The sequence below is a fragment of the Leopardus geoffroyi genome, chromosome B4, assembly GCF_018350155.1.
Source record: "Leopardus geoffroyi isolate Oge1 chromosome B4, O.geoffroyi_Oge1_pat1.0, whole genome shotgun sequence".
Taxonomy (NCBI): Eukaryota; Metazoa; Chordata; class Mammalia; order Carnivora; family Felidae; genus Leopardus; species Leopardus geoffroyi.
The window spans coordinates 27,770,518-27,788,755 of record NC_059341.1 but is presented as its reverse complement, the minus strand read 5'-3'; the positions used below and the strand labels follow the sequence as shown (position 1 = coordinate 27,788,755).

The window sequence follows — 18,238 nt, the reverse complement described above, 5'->3', positions numbered from 1 at the left end:
GATTGCTCAAGAAGCTATTGAAACCAAATTCCAAGTGCTCTGAAAAGTAGGTTTCAAACTCAATGCATCACACTCGTAATTGAGAAACAGGGTATAATAGGGTCTTGCACAGCCTAACGCCATTTAACTTTCCTCCACCCGAAGCATTTCAGCTAGGTATGCTATAGTCTAAATGTTTATGTGTCCCCCCCACTGCCCGCCCCGCCACCAAATTCATATGTTGAAATCTTAATCCTCACACTGATAGTATTAGGAGGTGGGACCTTTGGGAGATGATTGCTTGCCTTCACGAGTAGGATCAGTGCCCTTCTAAAAGAGGTCCCACAGAACTTCCTCACCGCTTCCCACGTGAGACCCAAAGAGCAGCTGGCGGTCTGCAAGTCACGAGGGGGGACTCACCAGAACCCAGCCACACCAGATCCCTGATCTAGGGATTCCAGCCTTCAGAAATATGAGCAATACATTTCTGCTCTCTTAGAAGCCACCCCAGTCTATGGTATTTTGTTATACCAGCCCAAATGGACCAAGACAAGGATACAAATATCAATTTAACATACAGAGTGTCCTATAACTTCTATTGGAAAAAGTTATGATCTACTTTGTAATCCCAATTTGAGACTGTGAAAATCACTTTTATTGCATTCAATTTTTAGTTTTTAAATTTTTCTATAGAAATTAATGTAACTAAAGATATTTTTTAAGAAAGATCCTCTTCCCCCCAAAAAAGATCCCAGCAGTACAGAGAGAAAGATAAGTAACAAATTGCTTCCTGTCATTTTTTTATTTCACATATTCTAGAAGGAACTGGACTATGCCAATGCCCCACCCCCAACAGAACTATACTCTTCCTACTGCCATTCCCTACCCGTCTCAATATTCTATAAAGACTATGAGAAGGGAACAGGCTGATGGTCACAATAGTCATTCATCACGGAAAGTGAACCCTAAGAAGTCTGGGGCAGTGGGAGAAAGGAGGACGGTAAACCAAGTTCATGGTGATCTCTGTCCTTTTCTGGACAAAACAGGCCAGGCAACCCACTAATGAACACGGTCATTTGTATGTCTTAGGATAGCATATAGCAGACATTCAGGTGCACCTCATCAGGTTGACAGATTCACCGACTGGCTCTAAAACAGAGCACAGATCACCATGGGGGTGCGAACGGCCTTTTGAGTGAAAATTTTCCTCATTGTGAGCCTTGTACTGCAGGGTGTTAAGTGTCCGTGGCTTCCCTAACAAACGCCTAATCATCACCAGTTGCTGTGACACAAAAATGCTCCCATTTGTTTCTAAAGTCCCCTTGCGCCCCGGGGAAGTTACTGTCCTTGGACGGTAGCCCGTCCCCTGGATGCCCAGGTTCTAGGTTATCCCACTAACAGACACCACTAGCTAGCTCCTCTCTCCAATCACATCTAGATTGAAACTCAAACCACATCTAGATTCGAAGTCAAAACTTTCTGGGGTGCCTGGGTGGCTCAGTCGGTTAAGCGTCCGACTTTGGCTCAGGTCATGATCTCACGGTCCATGAGTTCGAGCCCCGCGTCGGGCTCTGTGCTGATAGCTCAGAGCCTGGAGCCCGTTTCGGATTTCGTGTCTCCCTCTCTCTCTGCCCCTCCCCTGGTTCATGCTCTGTTTCTCTCTGTCTCAAAAATAAATAAACGTTAAAAAAAAAAAAAAAAAAACTGTTTCAAGCTTATAACCTACAGTCCTCTTTGATTATTTACCGAGGACTGAAATGAAGTCATAAATCAAACCATACTTTATATGTACCAGCAAGTTAGGGACATTGGCTGGTTCGGTCAGTAAAGCATCTGACTCCTGATGTCAGGGTGGTGAGTTCAGGCCCCATGTCGGGTGTAGAGATTACTTTAAAAATAATTAAGCAAATGTATCAGCAAGCTTATTCATTCTTAGTGGAAATCCATAGTGAATCTTTTAGAAAAAAAATCCCTTACACAAACAAATTACTGCTCAGTCTATTCTTTCTAACAAATGTATTTTTCAGCTACCAAGATTTGCTTCCTTTCTATAGATGTGAAATTACAGGGGAAAGAAATGATGTGGAAGACAAAAGAACAGAGAAGCTTCCTTTCCCAAGACTATAATTTACAAGTAAAATTAGTAAAACAAACATGCAGTATAATTACCCTAGTATATCTAGCCCATGGGAAAACACTTCAGTTGTATGAAAGAGAATGAGGTTTTATTTGAATTGCTGATGTGTGCGTACTTTTTCTGACCCTTTCCAGGAAAACCAAAACCAAAACCAAAAAACAAACCTCTTTTGGGCTCTTGCAGTGTTCTTTAGGCCCTCCACTTGAATTTTTGGTCAGGTTTATTATAAAACATTGAACAAAAGCTAATACTAAGAAATCATGGAAGGCACCCCAGCTATGGAAATCTATGTTGCCTCTGTGTTGTTTCATGCATAAAGACCGCCACATAAATCACTATCACAGGCATCTTCGGATTGATAATCTTGAATACAGTTTATTATTATGATCTACCAAAAGCTTTCCTTCCTTTACAATTTTTATACAATTTTAGACTTACAGAAAAATCAAGACATGCTTCACAACATGTTAACACCTCAATACATTTGGTTTATGTTTATCCTTTTCCATACACGTATTTATGTGTGTGATGTGTATATATGCATGCGTGCAAGTACACATATTTACATGTCAACTTTTCTGAACCATTTAAGAATAAGTTGCAGCATGATGTCCCTTTATCTGATTTGAAAGGACACATGTGGCCCAATGTTTACAGCAGCATTACCAATAATTGCTAAATTATGGAAAGGGCCCAAATGTCCATCAACTGACAAATGGATAAAGAAAACGTGGTGTGTGTGTGTGCGTGTGTGTGTGTATGTGTGTGTGTGTGTGTGTGTGTGTGAGAGAGAGAGAGAGAGAGAGAGAGAGAGAGAGAGACATGATGGAATATAATTCGGCAATCAAAAAGAATGAAATCTTTCCATTTGCAACAACATGGATGGAACTAGAGTGTATTATGCTAAGAGAAATCAGTCAGAGAAAGACAAATATCATATGATTTCACTCATGTGGAATTTAAGAAGCACAACACATAACCATAGGGGAAGGGAAGGAGAAATAAGATAAAAAGAGACAGGGAGGCAAACCATAAGAGACTCTTACGACAGATAACAAACTGAGGGCTGCTGGAGGAGAGGTGGGGGGGGGGGAGATGGGCTAAATGGGTGATGAGCATTAAGGAGGGCAGTTGTTGGGAAAAGCACTGGATGTTATATGTAAGTGATGAATCACTAAATTCTCTCCTGAAACCATTATTATACTATGTTAACCAACTTGGATATAAATAAACAAATAAATAGCAAAAAAATAAAAAAGGAAAAAAAAAAGAGAATAAGTTGGCAGCATGATATCCCTTTCCCTCTAAACTCTTCAACGTATATTTCCTAAAAAATAGGAAATAAGAATGTTTTTAAAAATTGGATTAGGCAGCCATAATTCAGTTGATCGTATGCTGTGGCAGAATATGCACAATTCAGAAATGGTTCAAGTAACAGTAATACTAGTCATCATCTAATACACAATACATAATAGGCACTGTTGATCTAACTTCTGTTGTGATAAATGTTCTACTTTGCCTTCAAATACATTAATTAAAACTTTAACATACACTAAATCATCCCTCATTATACCTGCTATTTTAGTCTTCTGCCCTTGTCTGAGTAATTCTGAATGGTACTTCTGTGGCAATATGGATTCTGTGAGTCTATTTCTTTAGTTCTTTTTGATGGGAATGGGATGGTCATTTTCCAAGTAAGGTAATTTAAGGGGAATTGACATCAGGGCTATAATACTTTTTTTAAAAAGGTTTGTTTGTTTGTTTGTTTGTTTGTTTTTGAGAGAGAGAGTGAGCGAGCGTAAGTTGGGGAGGGGCAGAGAGAGAGGGAGAGAGAGACTCCCAAGCAGCATGGATCCTGATGCAGGGTTTGGTCCCGCAAACTGTGAGATCATAACCTGAGCCAAAATCAAGAGTTAATGCTTAACCGACTGAGCCACCCAGGCGCCCCAAGAGCTATAATAATTTATATTTTATTTAACTGCCTAATATGCTTTATAATAATATGTAATTCCAATACTCAGGATGATTTGGTCTGCTGGGTAGTTTTCTCGAGGAATACAGTTTCTTTAATTAGCCCTGAGAAGCAGGCTTTCTGGTAAAGTTATCGTCGAGTCCAGTCGTCTAAACCCAAGTACAGTAGAATCTTCCGAAGAAATATAAGTGGCAGGGGACTGCCAAGAGCTCTCCCAGCCTGCATTTGACAGGCTAAGAGCACAGGCCAGACCCAGAATGTCCTGAATACTGATCTGACTTCCCAGAGGAGTAACGCACTTCAACTTTTACACTTGGAAGGCAGCCACTAATATAAAGACAAGCAGCTTAGAAAGTAAGTCATTACAAAACTAGAGGAATAAGGGAGAGGGGTGATGGCTCCGAAGCGTGGGACTTCTTTTTGGATAATGACAACTTTCCGAAACTGACGGCGGCCCTGGATGCACAACTCTGTGGATATGCTGAAAGCCACTGAGCTGAGTGCTGTAAATGGATGAACTGTATGCTATACGAATTATAGCTCACTAAAGCTATTAAAGAAGTAATGCATTTGGTTCATTTCACAATTCCTAAGTGGAAAATCTATTTCCATATTATAAACTTTGCATAGGTAAAGGTTTTTAGTCATCGGATAACTTGTGTGTGATACACAGTTAAAGGAAGCCCCTTAGAGAAAAGCCAATGATCATTTTAATGCTCATTTGCACAAAAGCAAGAATTCCTCACTAAATGAATGGAAAGAAACTGCTGGAAATGTGTAAACAGACATAAAGCTCTATGCCATTAAAACAGTTGGAATCAATTCCTATTTTTACCATTATATTGCCAGGAGCTGCCATCAAGAGATATGTTAACATGGAGGAGTGAGATTACCGGTAATACGTGGGTCTTTCCAAACATGCCTGCCCGAATTCATAAAGTGCACAATGTGAGACAAGACGATGGGGAATTTACATGGAATTCAGGGGAGGAGGGGCTCTGACACTTTTAAAGCACATTTTGAAGATCTTGTGAATTTGGAAACATAAATCTGATTAATGCATGGCATTGTCTTCGTTTTGTGAAGAGTTACATTTTTATAACCAATTATGATACATTTTCTGGTGAAACTGGTTAATCAACTTATGTGTTTTTAAATTTTGGCACATATGGAGTTATAAGCTGCTGAGCCTGCAAGGACCTCGCATCTCATCTATTGCTTCTAATTTTTCTGATCCTAATATTGCATGTACTACCGTTCATCAAGGAAAGGACCTGGGCTAGGCCAGGAGGACGAGTAAAGCAGCTTTTACTACAGAATTTTGTCTAATCAGTCCAATCTTCGAAGCTACTGCTAAAATCAAATTTAGCAGTACTTTGTTTGGCTCATCTTCATAGATTTTAAGTCTGACTCAGATTAGCTTGAGTTTCTTTCTCTTTTACAGAGTCTAAAAAATCAGAAGGACCTTTCCATTTCATGCCATCCAGGCAGGAACCCACAGCATGTGTCCTTCCCATGGAAGCACATGACCTTCCTTGAACAGCTACTGGGAGCAGAAGAGATGATAATACAGGCCATTTCATTTCCAGGTCCCATGAACTATCAGAATTGTCTCTCTCGTATGAAATCTCACCTACTTCCCTGTAATTCAATACATTATTCTTGTTTTTGGCCTCTGGGGCAACGTGGAGTAAGCCTGTCTTCCTCTCGACAGTTTTGTAAGTGCTTGGAAATTACAAAACGTCCCTGTTTGAAGTTTCTCCACAAGGCCAAATCCCTGGGGACCTGCAAATATCCGACCTCATCAGACTTTGTCTAGCCATATCATCCATTCAATTCCTCAGGATATATGCCCATTTAGCAGTGGGCCTTTTAAACTAGATTTAGTTTCTATTAAAAGAATATTGTTTCTGGTCTAATTTCTTTTAGGTTTGATCTTATGTTTGTTTTTGTTTTTGTTTTCTTTCAGAGGACCAAAAAAAAAAAAAAAATTGGATATCGGATCTTCCACTAAATCTGTTTCTTCCATAGTAAGGTTTACCCAGCTCATTTGGGATGGAGACAGTTTGTGAGCCGGTACCACGCTGTGCCAGTGTTACAGTCGGGGGAAACAAAGATCTGGTAACATTTATGTCATTTCTCGGGTGAAACAAGGGGTGGTTGGCTGGTGACAGCTGCACATATTTTAGTGCACATGCATCTCTACCAATGAAAATCCGAATTCACCGAACTGGCGAGTACCTACTTGGAGAAGGAAGCGTGTGTGGAACAGTCTGCACTGGTAGGCCAGTGTGCTGCCCAGCAAGGAGAACTAACATACTCAGTGGAAATGCAGCAACACTGGCAGATGCCCAGAGGTGGAGGAAATGGAGCGAGCGGATGGAAAAGAAAAGGGCTTATGAGCAAAACCCACCGTCCCTGGAGAAGGTGACAGGTAGGAGAGATGAAGAAGGTTGACTCTGTGCCGGCTCCCTCTCTCACCCTCCCCACCCCCCAGCCTCCAGGGAAAACCCAAGAATGCCTAAAAGTAAGAGAAGGGACATGTAGAGAGGTGTAGATTCAACATGCAGGAAGAGAGCTACCTTAGTTGAGGCTAAGTGTTGAAATAGACAGAAAGGGACACGTACAAGAGTATACACCGGAGATCAGTGAAGCAGACCCCCTCCAAGGAAATCAGGCAACACAAGACCTACCGGCTCAGGACACCGGTCAACCATTTACAGAAAGTCTCACCTTTGGGAAGTGCAGTTAAAAGCTTAGCATTGATTCCTCCTTTGTAGTTAATGCGCTGTTCTTTATCTTCAAGCAAGAATTCTTTCTGAAAGCTAGAAATTAAATTATTCCATTAGTCATGTTTAAAGTCAATTTGAATCAAGATACACGATATTAAGTGAAAAAAAAATGCTAAACGAAAATGAGCTGTTATACATAGTTAAATAGGTGGATGTAGACGACACATAAAACGTTTTATTTGAGGGAGTTAAATGGGAGCTGTTTTCATTTATTTATAGTCATTTATAGTTATAGCTATTTATAGGACTTTTTTCGTGCAACTGAAGAATTACGTCAGCAGGGGCAGGTGACGTAGTGTCAGGGGGGCAAAAACATGGCTGAGCTGCCAGCCAGACGCCTTGGTTGGGAATGATAACCTCTTCTAGAGCCACTCGCCGATAGCTGTGTAAAAGTTTGGATTAATCACTCACCCTTTCTGTGTTCTAATCTCTTCCTCAGAAAATCAGCAACTTGTCTAGGTTATGTGCATGCTTTCCTCCAGTGTTGAAATTATATAACGAATGCCTTCAGAGTACCAAGAAATCAAAGCATGGTGGACAGGTTTGCGAGGCTCATGAAAAGAGCCTTGGAATAAAGGAGGAAATGAAAGCGAAGAAGAACTGAGCACTTACTATGTACTCTCCTTCTATAACTAGGCATACTCCAAGCATAATCTTAATTATTTTCGCAAGACCCTGTGAGGCCTGAACTACTCAGTGCTGTGCTAATAAATGTTTAAAAACTTGCTCCTTAGTCTTGCTCTCCCACCCCCTTCCCCTAAGCATATGTTTTGCAGTCTTTGCTGATAGTATAAATACCCCCACTAAGGCTGATTTTCAAGCTTCCCACAGGACTCACTGGACTCACAGCTAAAAGAGAGGCATAAACTCACTCTCAGGAGGAGGTGCAAGTCGGCTCCAGCACACCAACTGGAACAATTATCATCCTCGGTTTGCAGACTAGGAAACTGTTAAACGATCTGCCCAAGGACGAGATACAAAGCCAGGTCCCACTCTAACACTAGGCCCCCAGGCTGCTGCATGCCAACCCCATGGGCTTCCATGGGAGTGGACCTGGGGTTGGGCCAGACAGACCGAGCTGCCACTGTGCAGCAAGAAAACCCAGCGTAGAAGCAGGAAAACCAATATTCTCCTGTGATACGATCACCTCCAGAGAGGTGAACAACAGCCTTGGAAAGGCTGAAGGTCAGTGCAAAGCTGACCTTCCCTATGGGCTGTCCTCCATTTGTGTTTCCGCATGTAGGGGTGCACGTCCATAGAGGTTCAAGAGGTGACTGAGGAAAGTGCTGTGCATCTCTGTAAGTGGGGCACATGAATGCTCTATATCCTGCACATAAGTTACATTTCAAAGAGCTGCTGCGCATTCCAAAATACGTAACACCATCCATCTTCTAGAACCAAGCTCATCTAAAATCTTAGTTATTGCTGACAAATGTGGTAGGGCTTATATTCATAAATATGACTGCCATGTATCCATATTATTTAATACAAAAGTCTTGAGAATAAGTAGTCTTTATAAACCACACTCCAGATGGCTCGAAGATTCTAGAATACCCACGTAGGTCAGAAAAGTGGAATTGGCACTGACTTCTCAACAGCAAATCCTAAGGCAGTGATAATTCTTTCTGGCATTTCATTCAGATGTATGACTTAGAATAAACCTACAAAATTAAGTAACTGTAGAAATGTACCCCACTTAAGGAATGGCATGCTATTGTAATTGATTATTTAACTATTTATTTAAATACCTTGATAAAGTTCTGTACTTCCTTTGCAAAACTAACATCTTAGGGAAAAAAATCCCATATAAAAAAACGGTGCAATCCTGAAATATTCAGCTTCTTAGGCCACTGACCTTGGGACACAAATATTATCTCATATTTTCAAAAGTAGACATGTGCATAGTCCCCCTCCCCCATTTTGTGCTTATCAAAAAACCGCTAATGAAGACTAATAAACTGCTCTCTAGTTAAACATTTTTCTGAACTTTCACGGTGGGGTTTCCAAGTCTTCCCCTGCCCCTCCCCCGGCACTTACTTTCTTGAAACAAAGCTGAACTGGTGTCTGTACCAATGAAAAGTACAGCCTTTCCGTGGCTGGTCACAAACCAGTGGAAAACGCAAGCGCTGCTGGGAACTGCTCTCGTGGCTCCTCACCTGGTCGGTCTACCTGAGTTCTCTCCTCTCCCTCCTGCTCTGGGACTCAGGTTAAGGTCATTTCCTCAGGGAAGAACCCCCCGATCCAGTGCCCGTCCCACCGGGTACCGAATCTATATTATGCACTTCAGTTGTTTTCTCTCAAGGTAGCCTGGTTTCTTATTTGGAGAACATATTATAAGTGTCTTATTTCAAACTATTGATTTATAAAAGTGGTTTTTTTTAATCAATAAATATCTGTTGAATGAATGGCGACAATAAAATACTTCGAATGTATTCTACACTCACTCTGAAATATTTTACATACACACCCTGTACACTTTTAATGTGATATGGGCAAAGAGCATTGCAAACACTGAGAATAATTAGAAGGGCACATATTTAATAATATCAGTTATAAACTTCCTCCCTCCCCCACTTTCCTTCTTTCACACTTATTTATTTTTTTACTTACTTACTTATCTATTTATCTATCTATTTATTTATTTTAAGGAGGCTCCACGCCCAGCGTGGGGCTTGAACTCACGACTCTGAGATGAAGGGCCGCATGCTCTCTACAGATGGAGCCAGCCAGTCACCTCTCCTTTACTTCACCTCTAGAATAACATATGATAGAAAGAATAAGGCAAATGGGGTTGAAAAGTGGAGCTCTGACTCAAGAATGCTAGAAAAGCTATGACTGAGTCAGGACCCCTTAAACCAATATGAAACCAGGCTTTGAAAAAGTCACATCTTTTCCCTGGACTTTCGAGACCCAAGGCACTAGCCAGCAGTGAGAATGCAGGCAAGACACATTAGTAAAGAACTCTGGAACATTCGTGAATGAGCAACGTCTTCTGATCATCTAATGGCTGATAAAAACACAAATACCCCAGGGAGCCCTAACATAAATCTCCTCTTCACCTTTTTGAGTCAGAGGCACCAGAGCGGTGGGACTGGCGGAGCCCAAGCCCAACTCACATGATGGGTACCTCGAACGCACTGAGCTCTGGATGCTGCACCGTGTTCTCACCATCCCCAGGACAAGGGGACTCTACCCGACAGCCTCTGTAGGCATGGGTGGTTGCCACAGCTCAATCACAAGTATGATTCTGTATTTCAGTATGATACCAGCTCTCCATATATAACTAAAGCAAATGCTACGGTCTTAATGTTTGAATTCCATTTTTAAAGTTTCTACTATCAAGAAAGAAGCACCTTTTAGATTTGTTATTGGTCTGCATCTCCTCTGAAACAGTGCTCTTTTCAGCACTAAATTTTCCATACTCTGCCTCCTTCCCTCTGCTTCGATAACCTAAGAAGAGATTGCTACCCACGTCCACAATTTTTTATAATGTCCCATTAACCTACTTAAATGCCAGCAGTAGAAACCAGAGGAAATTGTATTAAAGTGAGAACAGGATAGTCTGCAGTTACTACTGCATAAAATGGGGCTATACCATGACAGTGATTATTCAGCACTGGGAATAAGGCTCTCTACAATCTGTTCACCTTTCTCCTAAAGTTTACAAGATCACCAAAGTCCACTACCTCATATTTGTACCTGTGGTGTCTGGTCAGCTAGACTGCTTTGGAGGAGGCGAATTCTTGTATCTCTAATCCTATTTTACACTTAGGATCCATAGCAAGGAGGCCATAATTTCAATAGGTACATATGAGATCATACCCACCATATTTGAAATGTCTGACTATTTCATTCTGCTATCCTTACAAAGCAATGCTTTCCTCCTCTTCCTTTTTCTTAGTCACTTGTTAGCTCTGTTACAGCTAAACCAACCTGCCCGGGGACACACTGGGGACTAAGCTACTATGGTCTGAACGTCTGTATTCCCCCAAATTCGTATGTTGAAATGCAAACCCCCAAAAGCAATAATACCAGAAGGTGGGAACTTTGGAAGGGGATTAGGCCATCAGATGGAGCCTTCATGAATGAGAATAGTCCTTATAAAAAGAGACACAGAGACAACTACACTTCAATGAAAATAGAACTAAACAACCCCCCCACCCCGAGAGACCCTAGCCATCTCCCTAGCTCATTCCACCCAGTGAGGATACAAGAAGTTGGCTGTCTGCAGATGGAAAGAGGGCCCTCCCCCAATCATGCTGGCACCCTGATCTCAGACTTCCAGCCTCCAGAATTGTGAGCAATAAATTTCTGTTGTTTCTAAGCCAGCCGGTCTATGGTATTTTGTTGTAGTAGCTGGAACTAAGATATAAGGCTTAGATTCTATCGGACAAAGATGAGAAATAGGGGAGATTCTGTCAAGCGCTAGAAAAGTTAAGATTTCCTGAGTCAAATAAGACAGACAGCCTTACTGATGACAGCCAACTCTAGTTGACTTGATACTAAGATGTGGATCAAATCCATCAAGGCTTTCTTTATCTCATCTAGTGTGTCCAAAACATGCCTGCTGCCATTTTCAAATGCAGAGCCTGGCTCAGCCTGATGAGGACAGTGATTAGAGAGCTGTTTATTCAAAACCATTGAAATGCAAACCCTTTAGAGTAAAGAGGCAATGCCATGCAGGATACATTCGGAAGAAGTGCATCTGAGTGGAAGGCTGGGGAGATCAGGGTTGGGTCCTTCTACCATAATGAAATGTACATTGGGGTCTATGCCTGTATGTCTTAGGGATAATAACTTTGTGTCTCCACTTGAAAAATCTCAACATCTATTAGGGACAGTGATCTGCTAAGAAGCATCTGAGATACAGCTATCTTGTTTGGCACAAACTTTCATTTTTACAAAGCTTATATGAATGATTCTATATCATAGAGTTTTAGCACATTAGGTAAATCAAATTAGTACCCATAATATCTTGTAGGGAACCGAAGAGCAGAAAGGTTAAGAGACATCAGGACCTCACTGGACAGATGGAGGGATGGGCGGGGGGGGGGGGGGGGGGGGGAGAGGGGAGGGAGGGAGGGAAGAGAGGCACAAGGCTAAATCTTTTTTTTAAAAATCAAAAGCTCTCTTACTTAATGGGCAGATTGCAAAAGGACATCCCACGCTTAGAGGCAGGTATGAAAAAAAAAAAGAAAAGATAGTAGCCCTCTACAGGTTCAAAATTATATCTGCTCTGCAAATAGTTCCCATAAACAGCATTAATAAATACAAAAAGAATCTTTTCTGGATGAATCTACAATTAGGTCAGCTTGTTTCATACACTTTAATAAATCAAACTCTGGGGAGAAAACATATTGCCAAACATTCAAACTCATGAATTAGGAATTTAGGAGAATAATTCTAAAAGCTACCACAAATCTCTAAATCCTAAGAGTCTTGAGCAAAGACCACTTTACCTTGGAACTTTTCTTTGACTTGGTAATCCAAGAAAGCTTAAGTTTTTCTGGTTGAAATCTAAGGAGAAAGAAATAAGGTAACAATGAAATAACTACATAATAAGTTAAAAAAACAATCTCCAGTGGGGGAAAAAAATTCTCCAAAGTCCCACTGAACATATAACAAGAAAAAAGGAAACCATTAACCAGACAAGAAATATGAATACAAAAATGACACCTTCTAAGAATCAAATTCCACAACATAGGCAAGGTTTTTTTCCTTCTCCTGAAATGTGGTCAACATAACTCTGTGGGTGAAAAAAACAAAAACAAACAAACAAACAAAAATCTGACATAGTTCAATCCTATCATGTAAATTTGTTATAGCTACGAGAATAATTCAAAGCAAATAAATACTAAATAGCATAGTTACACACTCCAGGAAAAAAAGGAGGAAAAAAATTAAACAATTTTGGTCAAGGTAACATTGAAACTCATCACTGCCTGATGCATTTGAGACACCTTTAAAGACTGTGTGCATTTAAGGGGTTGTTGAAGAGCAGAGGAAATGCTTCAGCTGGTTTTATTGCCTTCCTTAAAATCTAAACAATAACAACACATCAAATTAACTACTTTCTTTATTTTTGAAGTCAAGATATGTATCGTGTAAAGACAGGTGGTAACAAAGCCATGCAGAAAAAAACACACATCCGGGTGAACCAGTTAATCAAAACCAGGCACAGACAAATTTATACCAGTCTAATGGCAAGTAATCTGTTTTACAGCTTTTGGCATAGTAACCCTTTGTCCACCAAGGAAACCACAAGCAGACCACTTACAGAGACTTCTAAGGAAGTGCCTTTTACTGTTTAATATTTGGGGGCCAGAAGAAAAGGAGGTACGAAAATATACCAGATGCTGACATGCCCTTATCCATCAAAACACATCCGGGATCCCGGGATTTGGAAGCTGTGACCCACTAGAGATATACAATAAAATGCAAGGTATAATGCCAATTAAACATCTAGGCCTTTTTCCTGATTATACACATACCTGGCTATGTGTGAGAACTCGGTTCAAAAAACTATCAAGTGATATAGAAGAAAATTTCTGACTCTGAGGCCTGTTCGACTCACTTCCTAATGGTATGTCTGTGCTGGGAAAGACTTAGCTACAGAATGCCTGAAGTTCACATGTGCCACTCAAAATAACTTCAGCATTTCACTTTTCTTCAATCAGTGATCAGAATCTGTGATGCCACTCCAGTAGTTAAACGGAAAGCATGTATTTTCCTCCGCACTCTAAAGGAAGCCACTACAAAAAAAAAGCATTTTGTTCCCAACAGTGTTCACATGAAGAGTCCATAAAAAGACAAACAGCACTGTCTACTGGAAATGATTTAGTATATGTAGCATTCAGTTTAGAAAAAGATTTTAGCTAAAGCACAGCACGTCCAGAACGTGATCCCAAAGTTGGACATTTTAACTGAATTTGCAATTTTTCCTGCATAGAGGCTACAGTGGTTTAGCAGTCTCTGTAACTTACGCTAGGGGAAAAAACCAAACAAACCCACGTTTTTCAGCCATAAGATAAGCTAATGCATACACTCCGTTAGATATTTAAAGTGTCCTTTGAGGAAACTGTATAACTAACTGGACACGGGAGAATATATGGTAAAATGGAAGCTGCAAAGACTTTCATCAGAGTATACAACAAACCCATACGTGCAATTCCTATTTCTCTTGCCTTACCTTGTCTTTCAGAGAACCGGAAAACTCCCAGATAGCTGGCAATCTCTGGGCTTCTGAACATGGTTGCACATAGAAAGTTTAGTAACAGAGCCTGCTCTCCAGCTTAATTCTCAACCAGCCACGGCCTTCAGCCCGTCTAAGCAAAACTGGGTTGAGATTCTTCACAGCACAGGGCTACAGCAATCAGGCACTCGTGTCCTTGAAAAGTATAGTCAATGCAAAGTAGGAGGCTGCAGGCTGGAACAGCTCAAACCCCGTAATCAGATTACAAGCAGAAATCAGGCCTGTGGATGCTCAGACAGGCTGGACTCCGCTGATGGGCCATTCTTGATGTTTCCACTTCAAAGCGGGGGCCGAATCACAACTTATGCTTCAGCTAAATAGACAATACTGCCACCTAACCATCACCGGGGGAGTCAAAAACAACTCCTCCTCTCCCTAAAAATAAACAAAAAGGAACTGTACAGAGGCTCTTGAGGTACTGGGAAAAGGGGAAGCCGCCTAACAATTCCCAGGCTGCTTGGAGTCCGGCTTTGGCTAAGTTAAATGAAATATTTCACCTAACAGGGAGCCAAAACCCCATCGTTAAGAGTCCAGATTTATGAACAACACATGAGCGAAATTGCAGGAAAAGAAGAGGCAGATATTACTGGAGGTTCAGAAATTTTAATTTGAGACAGAAGCTCTTAAGCATTACCTCGTGGACTGCCCCCTTGTTATTTCATCGTTACTTTTGAAAGGGAATTAATTTTTAAAAAGCAGCTTTACTACAAAACTGAGGGGAAGGGACAGAGATTTCCCACATTGTCCCCCGCCTCTACATCATGCATGGCATCCGCCATGAGCGACAGAACTCACCAGAGGGGTACATTTTTACCAAGGATGAACCTGCTTTGATTGATCGTCATTACCCACAGTCCGTGGTTTACCTTAAGGTTCGCAACATTCTATGGGTTTGGACAAATGTGTAATGACATCTCGCATCGGAATATCACACAGAGGATTTTCACTACCCTGAAAACCTTCAGGGCTCTGCCTTATTCACCTCCCTCCTCCTCTCCCGGCAACTACGGATCTTTTTCCATCTCCCTAGTGTTGCCTTTCCTAGAATGTCAGATAGTTGGAGTCAAACAGTATGGAGCCTTTTCAGGTTGGCTTCTTTCACTTGGTAATATGCATCGAAGGATCCTTCGTGTCTTTTCAAGGCTCGAGAGCTGATGCCTCTTCGGTGAGGAATAATATTCCATTGTCTGGATGCACCACAGTTTGGTTACCCATTCACCCACGGAATGGATGCTTCCCGGTTTGGGCAACTATGAACAAAGCTGCTATAAACATCCAGATGCAGGTTTTTGTGTAGACAGACATTTTCAATTCCACTGGGTAAATAAATACCAAGGAGCGTGATGGCTGCGTCGTATAGTAAGAGTAAGTTTAGTTTTGTAAGAAAGTGCCAAACGGTCTTGGAAAGCAACTGTACCATTTTGCATTCCCACCACCAACGGATGAAAGTTGATGTTGCTTCAAACTCTTGCCAGCACTTGGTGGTGTCTGTGTTTGGGATTTTTGCCATTCTAATAGGCACATAGTGGTATCGTATTGTTTAACTTGCATTTCCCTGAGGCCACGTGACGTGGAGCATCTTTTCCTTTACTTATTTGCCATCTGCGTATCTTCTTTGGTGAGGTGTCTGCTGAGATATTTTGCTCGGTTGTTTGTTTTCTCATTGTTGAGTTTTAAGAATCCTTTGTATATTTTGGATAACAGCCCTCTATCAGATGTGTCTTTTGCAAATATTTTTCCTAGTCTGCGGCCTTTCTAATTCTCTTGAAATTGTCTTTTGTAGGGGTTTTATAATTTTAGCAAAATCCAGCTTATCCATTCTTTCCTTCATGGGTCATGCCTTTGGTGTTGGATCTAAAAAGGCGTCGCCATTCCCAAGGTCATCTGGGTGTTCTCCTATGTTATCATCTAGCTGTTTTATAGTTTTGTGTTTTACATTTAGGTCTATGATCCATTTTGAACTAGTTTTTGTGAAGGGTTGTAAGGTCTGTATCTAGATTATTATTACTATTCTTTTCCCATGGGGCCGTCCAGTTGTTCTGGCAGCCTTGGTGGCAGAGACTATCTTTGCTCCCTTGAGTTGCCTGTGAGTCTCTACTCCCATGAGTCCCAATTCCCTGTACTGGCCTGTCCATGTCTCCAACCCTAGGAGCAATGGCTTGCCCTGGGTCCTCCCCTCTCTGACGGATCCAAGAAGAGTTGCTGATTTTTCAGTCTGTTCGGCTTCTTTCTTGTTGTTGGGAAAAAGGAGTGACTTCCAAACTTCTTATATGCAGGACCAGAAACCCTGAAGTCCCCGGTTTATTTTTGCAACATGTAGATGGTGAGCCACGCAGTAATAATTAGAGACTGACAATTTTACAGCTAAAAGGAGCGTTAAAGAGAACCTATGAAAGCGACGTCATTTACAAGACGAGGAAGCAGAGGGCCAGAGAAGTAACTTGCTCATGGGTACTTGGTTAGGGATGGAGCCACAGAATCTTGGGAAGGTGGGCCGAAGACCATGATTTGTCCCCCACACCCAGTGGGAGGCAGGGACCCTGAATATGTCCATCTTTGTATACTTAGTACTAAACGCTATACCTGGTGCAGAGCAGGCCCCCAGAGAATGTGTGCTGAATGACCATATGAAATGATGGGATAATCTTTGCTAAAGGCTAGAGCTCATACTCTAAAATGATTTTCATTGATTTTATATCCTGATTTCAAATCAGATTGACTTAACCTGATCTCTAAACCACAGACAAACCTAACTTGAAAAGGAAGAATTATACGCCAAATTAATCGAGGTACATCAACAGAAGGTACCCTGGCACTGGTGACTCCGTGGGTCAGTGGTGGCATATGGCATTCTCTCTATGCTTCTGGTGACTACATCTCTTATAAAGCTGGGGAGAAATATGGCAAACAGGGCAGTTGAAAAAAACCCGGCAAGGAACAACATACGTAGCTGTGGAGGTCATGGCTAAGTGGGGAAAAAAAAAAAAAAAAAAAAATAGGAAAACAGAAGTGTGGGAAGGGGTAGGGGAAGGGAGGAAATTGGGCAAGCCAACTGATTCTGGAAGTGAATACTTAGGTAAGATGAAATAATATTTATGTTTTACAAATAATCTTTTTTTTTTTTTTTTTTTTTTTCAACGTTTATTTATTTTTGGGACAGAGAGAGACAGAGCATGAACGGGGGAGGGGCAGAGAGAGAGGGAGACACAGAATCGGAAACAGGCTCCAGGCTCTGAGCCATCCGCCCAGAGCCCGACGCGGGGCTCGAACTCACGGACCGCGAGATCGTGACCTGGCTGAAGTCGGACACTTAACCGACTGCGCCACCCAGGCGCCCCTACAAATAATCTTTATAAAGAACTTAGCTTATAAGATACAGTATCACCTGCTCATGACCGTTTATATTCCTGAAAACTACTCTTGTTAGAAAATACTCAATTAGAACTACCCTAACTGTATCTAAATGTTTCTTTTGAATTATTACTAAGGAATAACTCTAGTTTAAATTTTTAAAATGAAATTCCAACTGAGAATAAAAAAGGATTTGGATGTTCTCTTTACGTTGGTAACGGAATCTTACCAGAAATACATGCCTCACCCATCACTTATGGAAAAAAACAAACAGATTTATATATGCCTTCATTGTTGAAAAAAAAAAGCAGAGCATTCTTTATGAAATTATGAATATGCAATTTAATTTCCTATTTAATTATCTCATCCTCATGAGACCAAAAAGACTGAAGAAATCTCCATTTTTACATCAGCAAAAAGCACGCAGTTTTTTTTTTTTCTATTTACTCTCCACTAATTAGAAATAATAACCACTAACACTAATGTTATTATTTTTGGCTGGCTCATTCACACAGAAGAGCTACAAGATAGACAAACATCTCCCCACATCATTCCATAGGGTAGCTGTTTTACTTCTCTGCAGAGAAAACGTTAAGTTGTGGTTGTGATTTTCTTAAATTTCAGGGGGAAGACGTCTTGATTTAAAACAGAGATGGTGCTGTCTTCCCTTTCCAACAACAGCACTTAACCACCAGCTCAGCACAAAGAAAGGAGACTCACAAGACGCACAAAATTCTCTGACGCTGTGTCCACTC

The 18,238-nt window shown here is 41.1% G+C and overlaps 1 protein-coding gene across 24 annotated transcripts in view; it reads right to left on the bottom strand.

Moving 5' to 3' along the window:
- The window catches only part of SVIL (supervillin), a 235,284-nt gene that overhangs the window by 89,319 nt on the left and 127,727 nt on the right, over nucleotides 1–18,238 (bottom strand). For 9 of the 24 annotated variants that reach the window (XM_045462535.1, XM_045462533.1, XM_045462534.1 and 6 more), the window contains 2 exons: nucleotides 12,340–12,397; nucleotides 6,822–6,913 (listed from right to left, as the gene is read on the bottom strand). Coding sequence is in view for 19 of the 24 variants with exons in the window: in XM_045462537.1 (XP_045318493.1) it covers nucleotides 6,822–6,913; nucleotides 12,340–12,397 (150 nt within the window). In the remaining 5 variants the exon portion in view is untranslated. Of the gene's footprint in view, nucleotides 1–6,821; nucleotides 6,914–12,339; nucleotides 12,398–14,069; nucleotides 14,449–16,940; nucleotides 17,105–18,238 lie in introns of those variants that run through there. The other 15 variants (XM_045462529.1, XM_045462530.1, XM_045462531.1 and 12 more) reach the window with 7 other exon arrangements.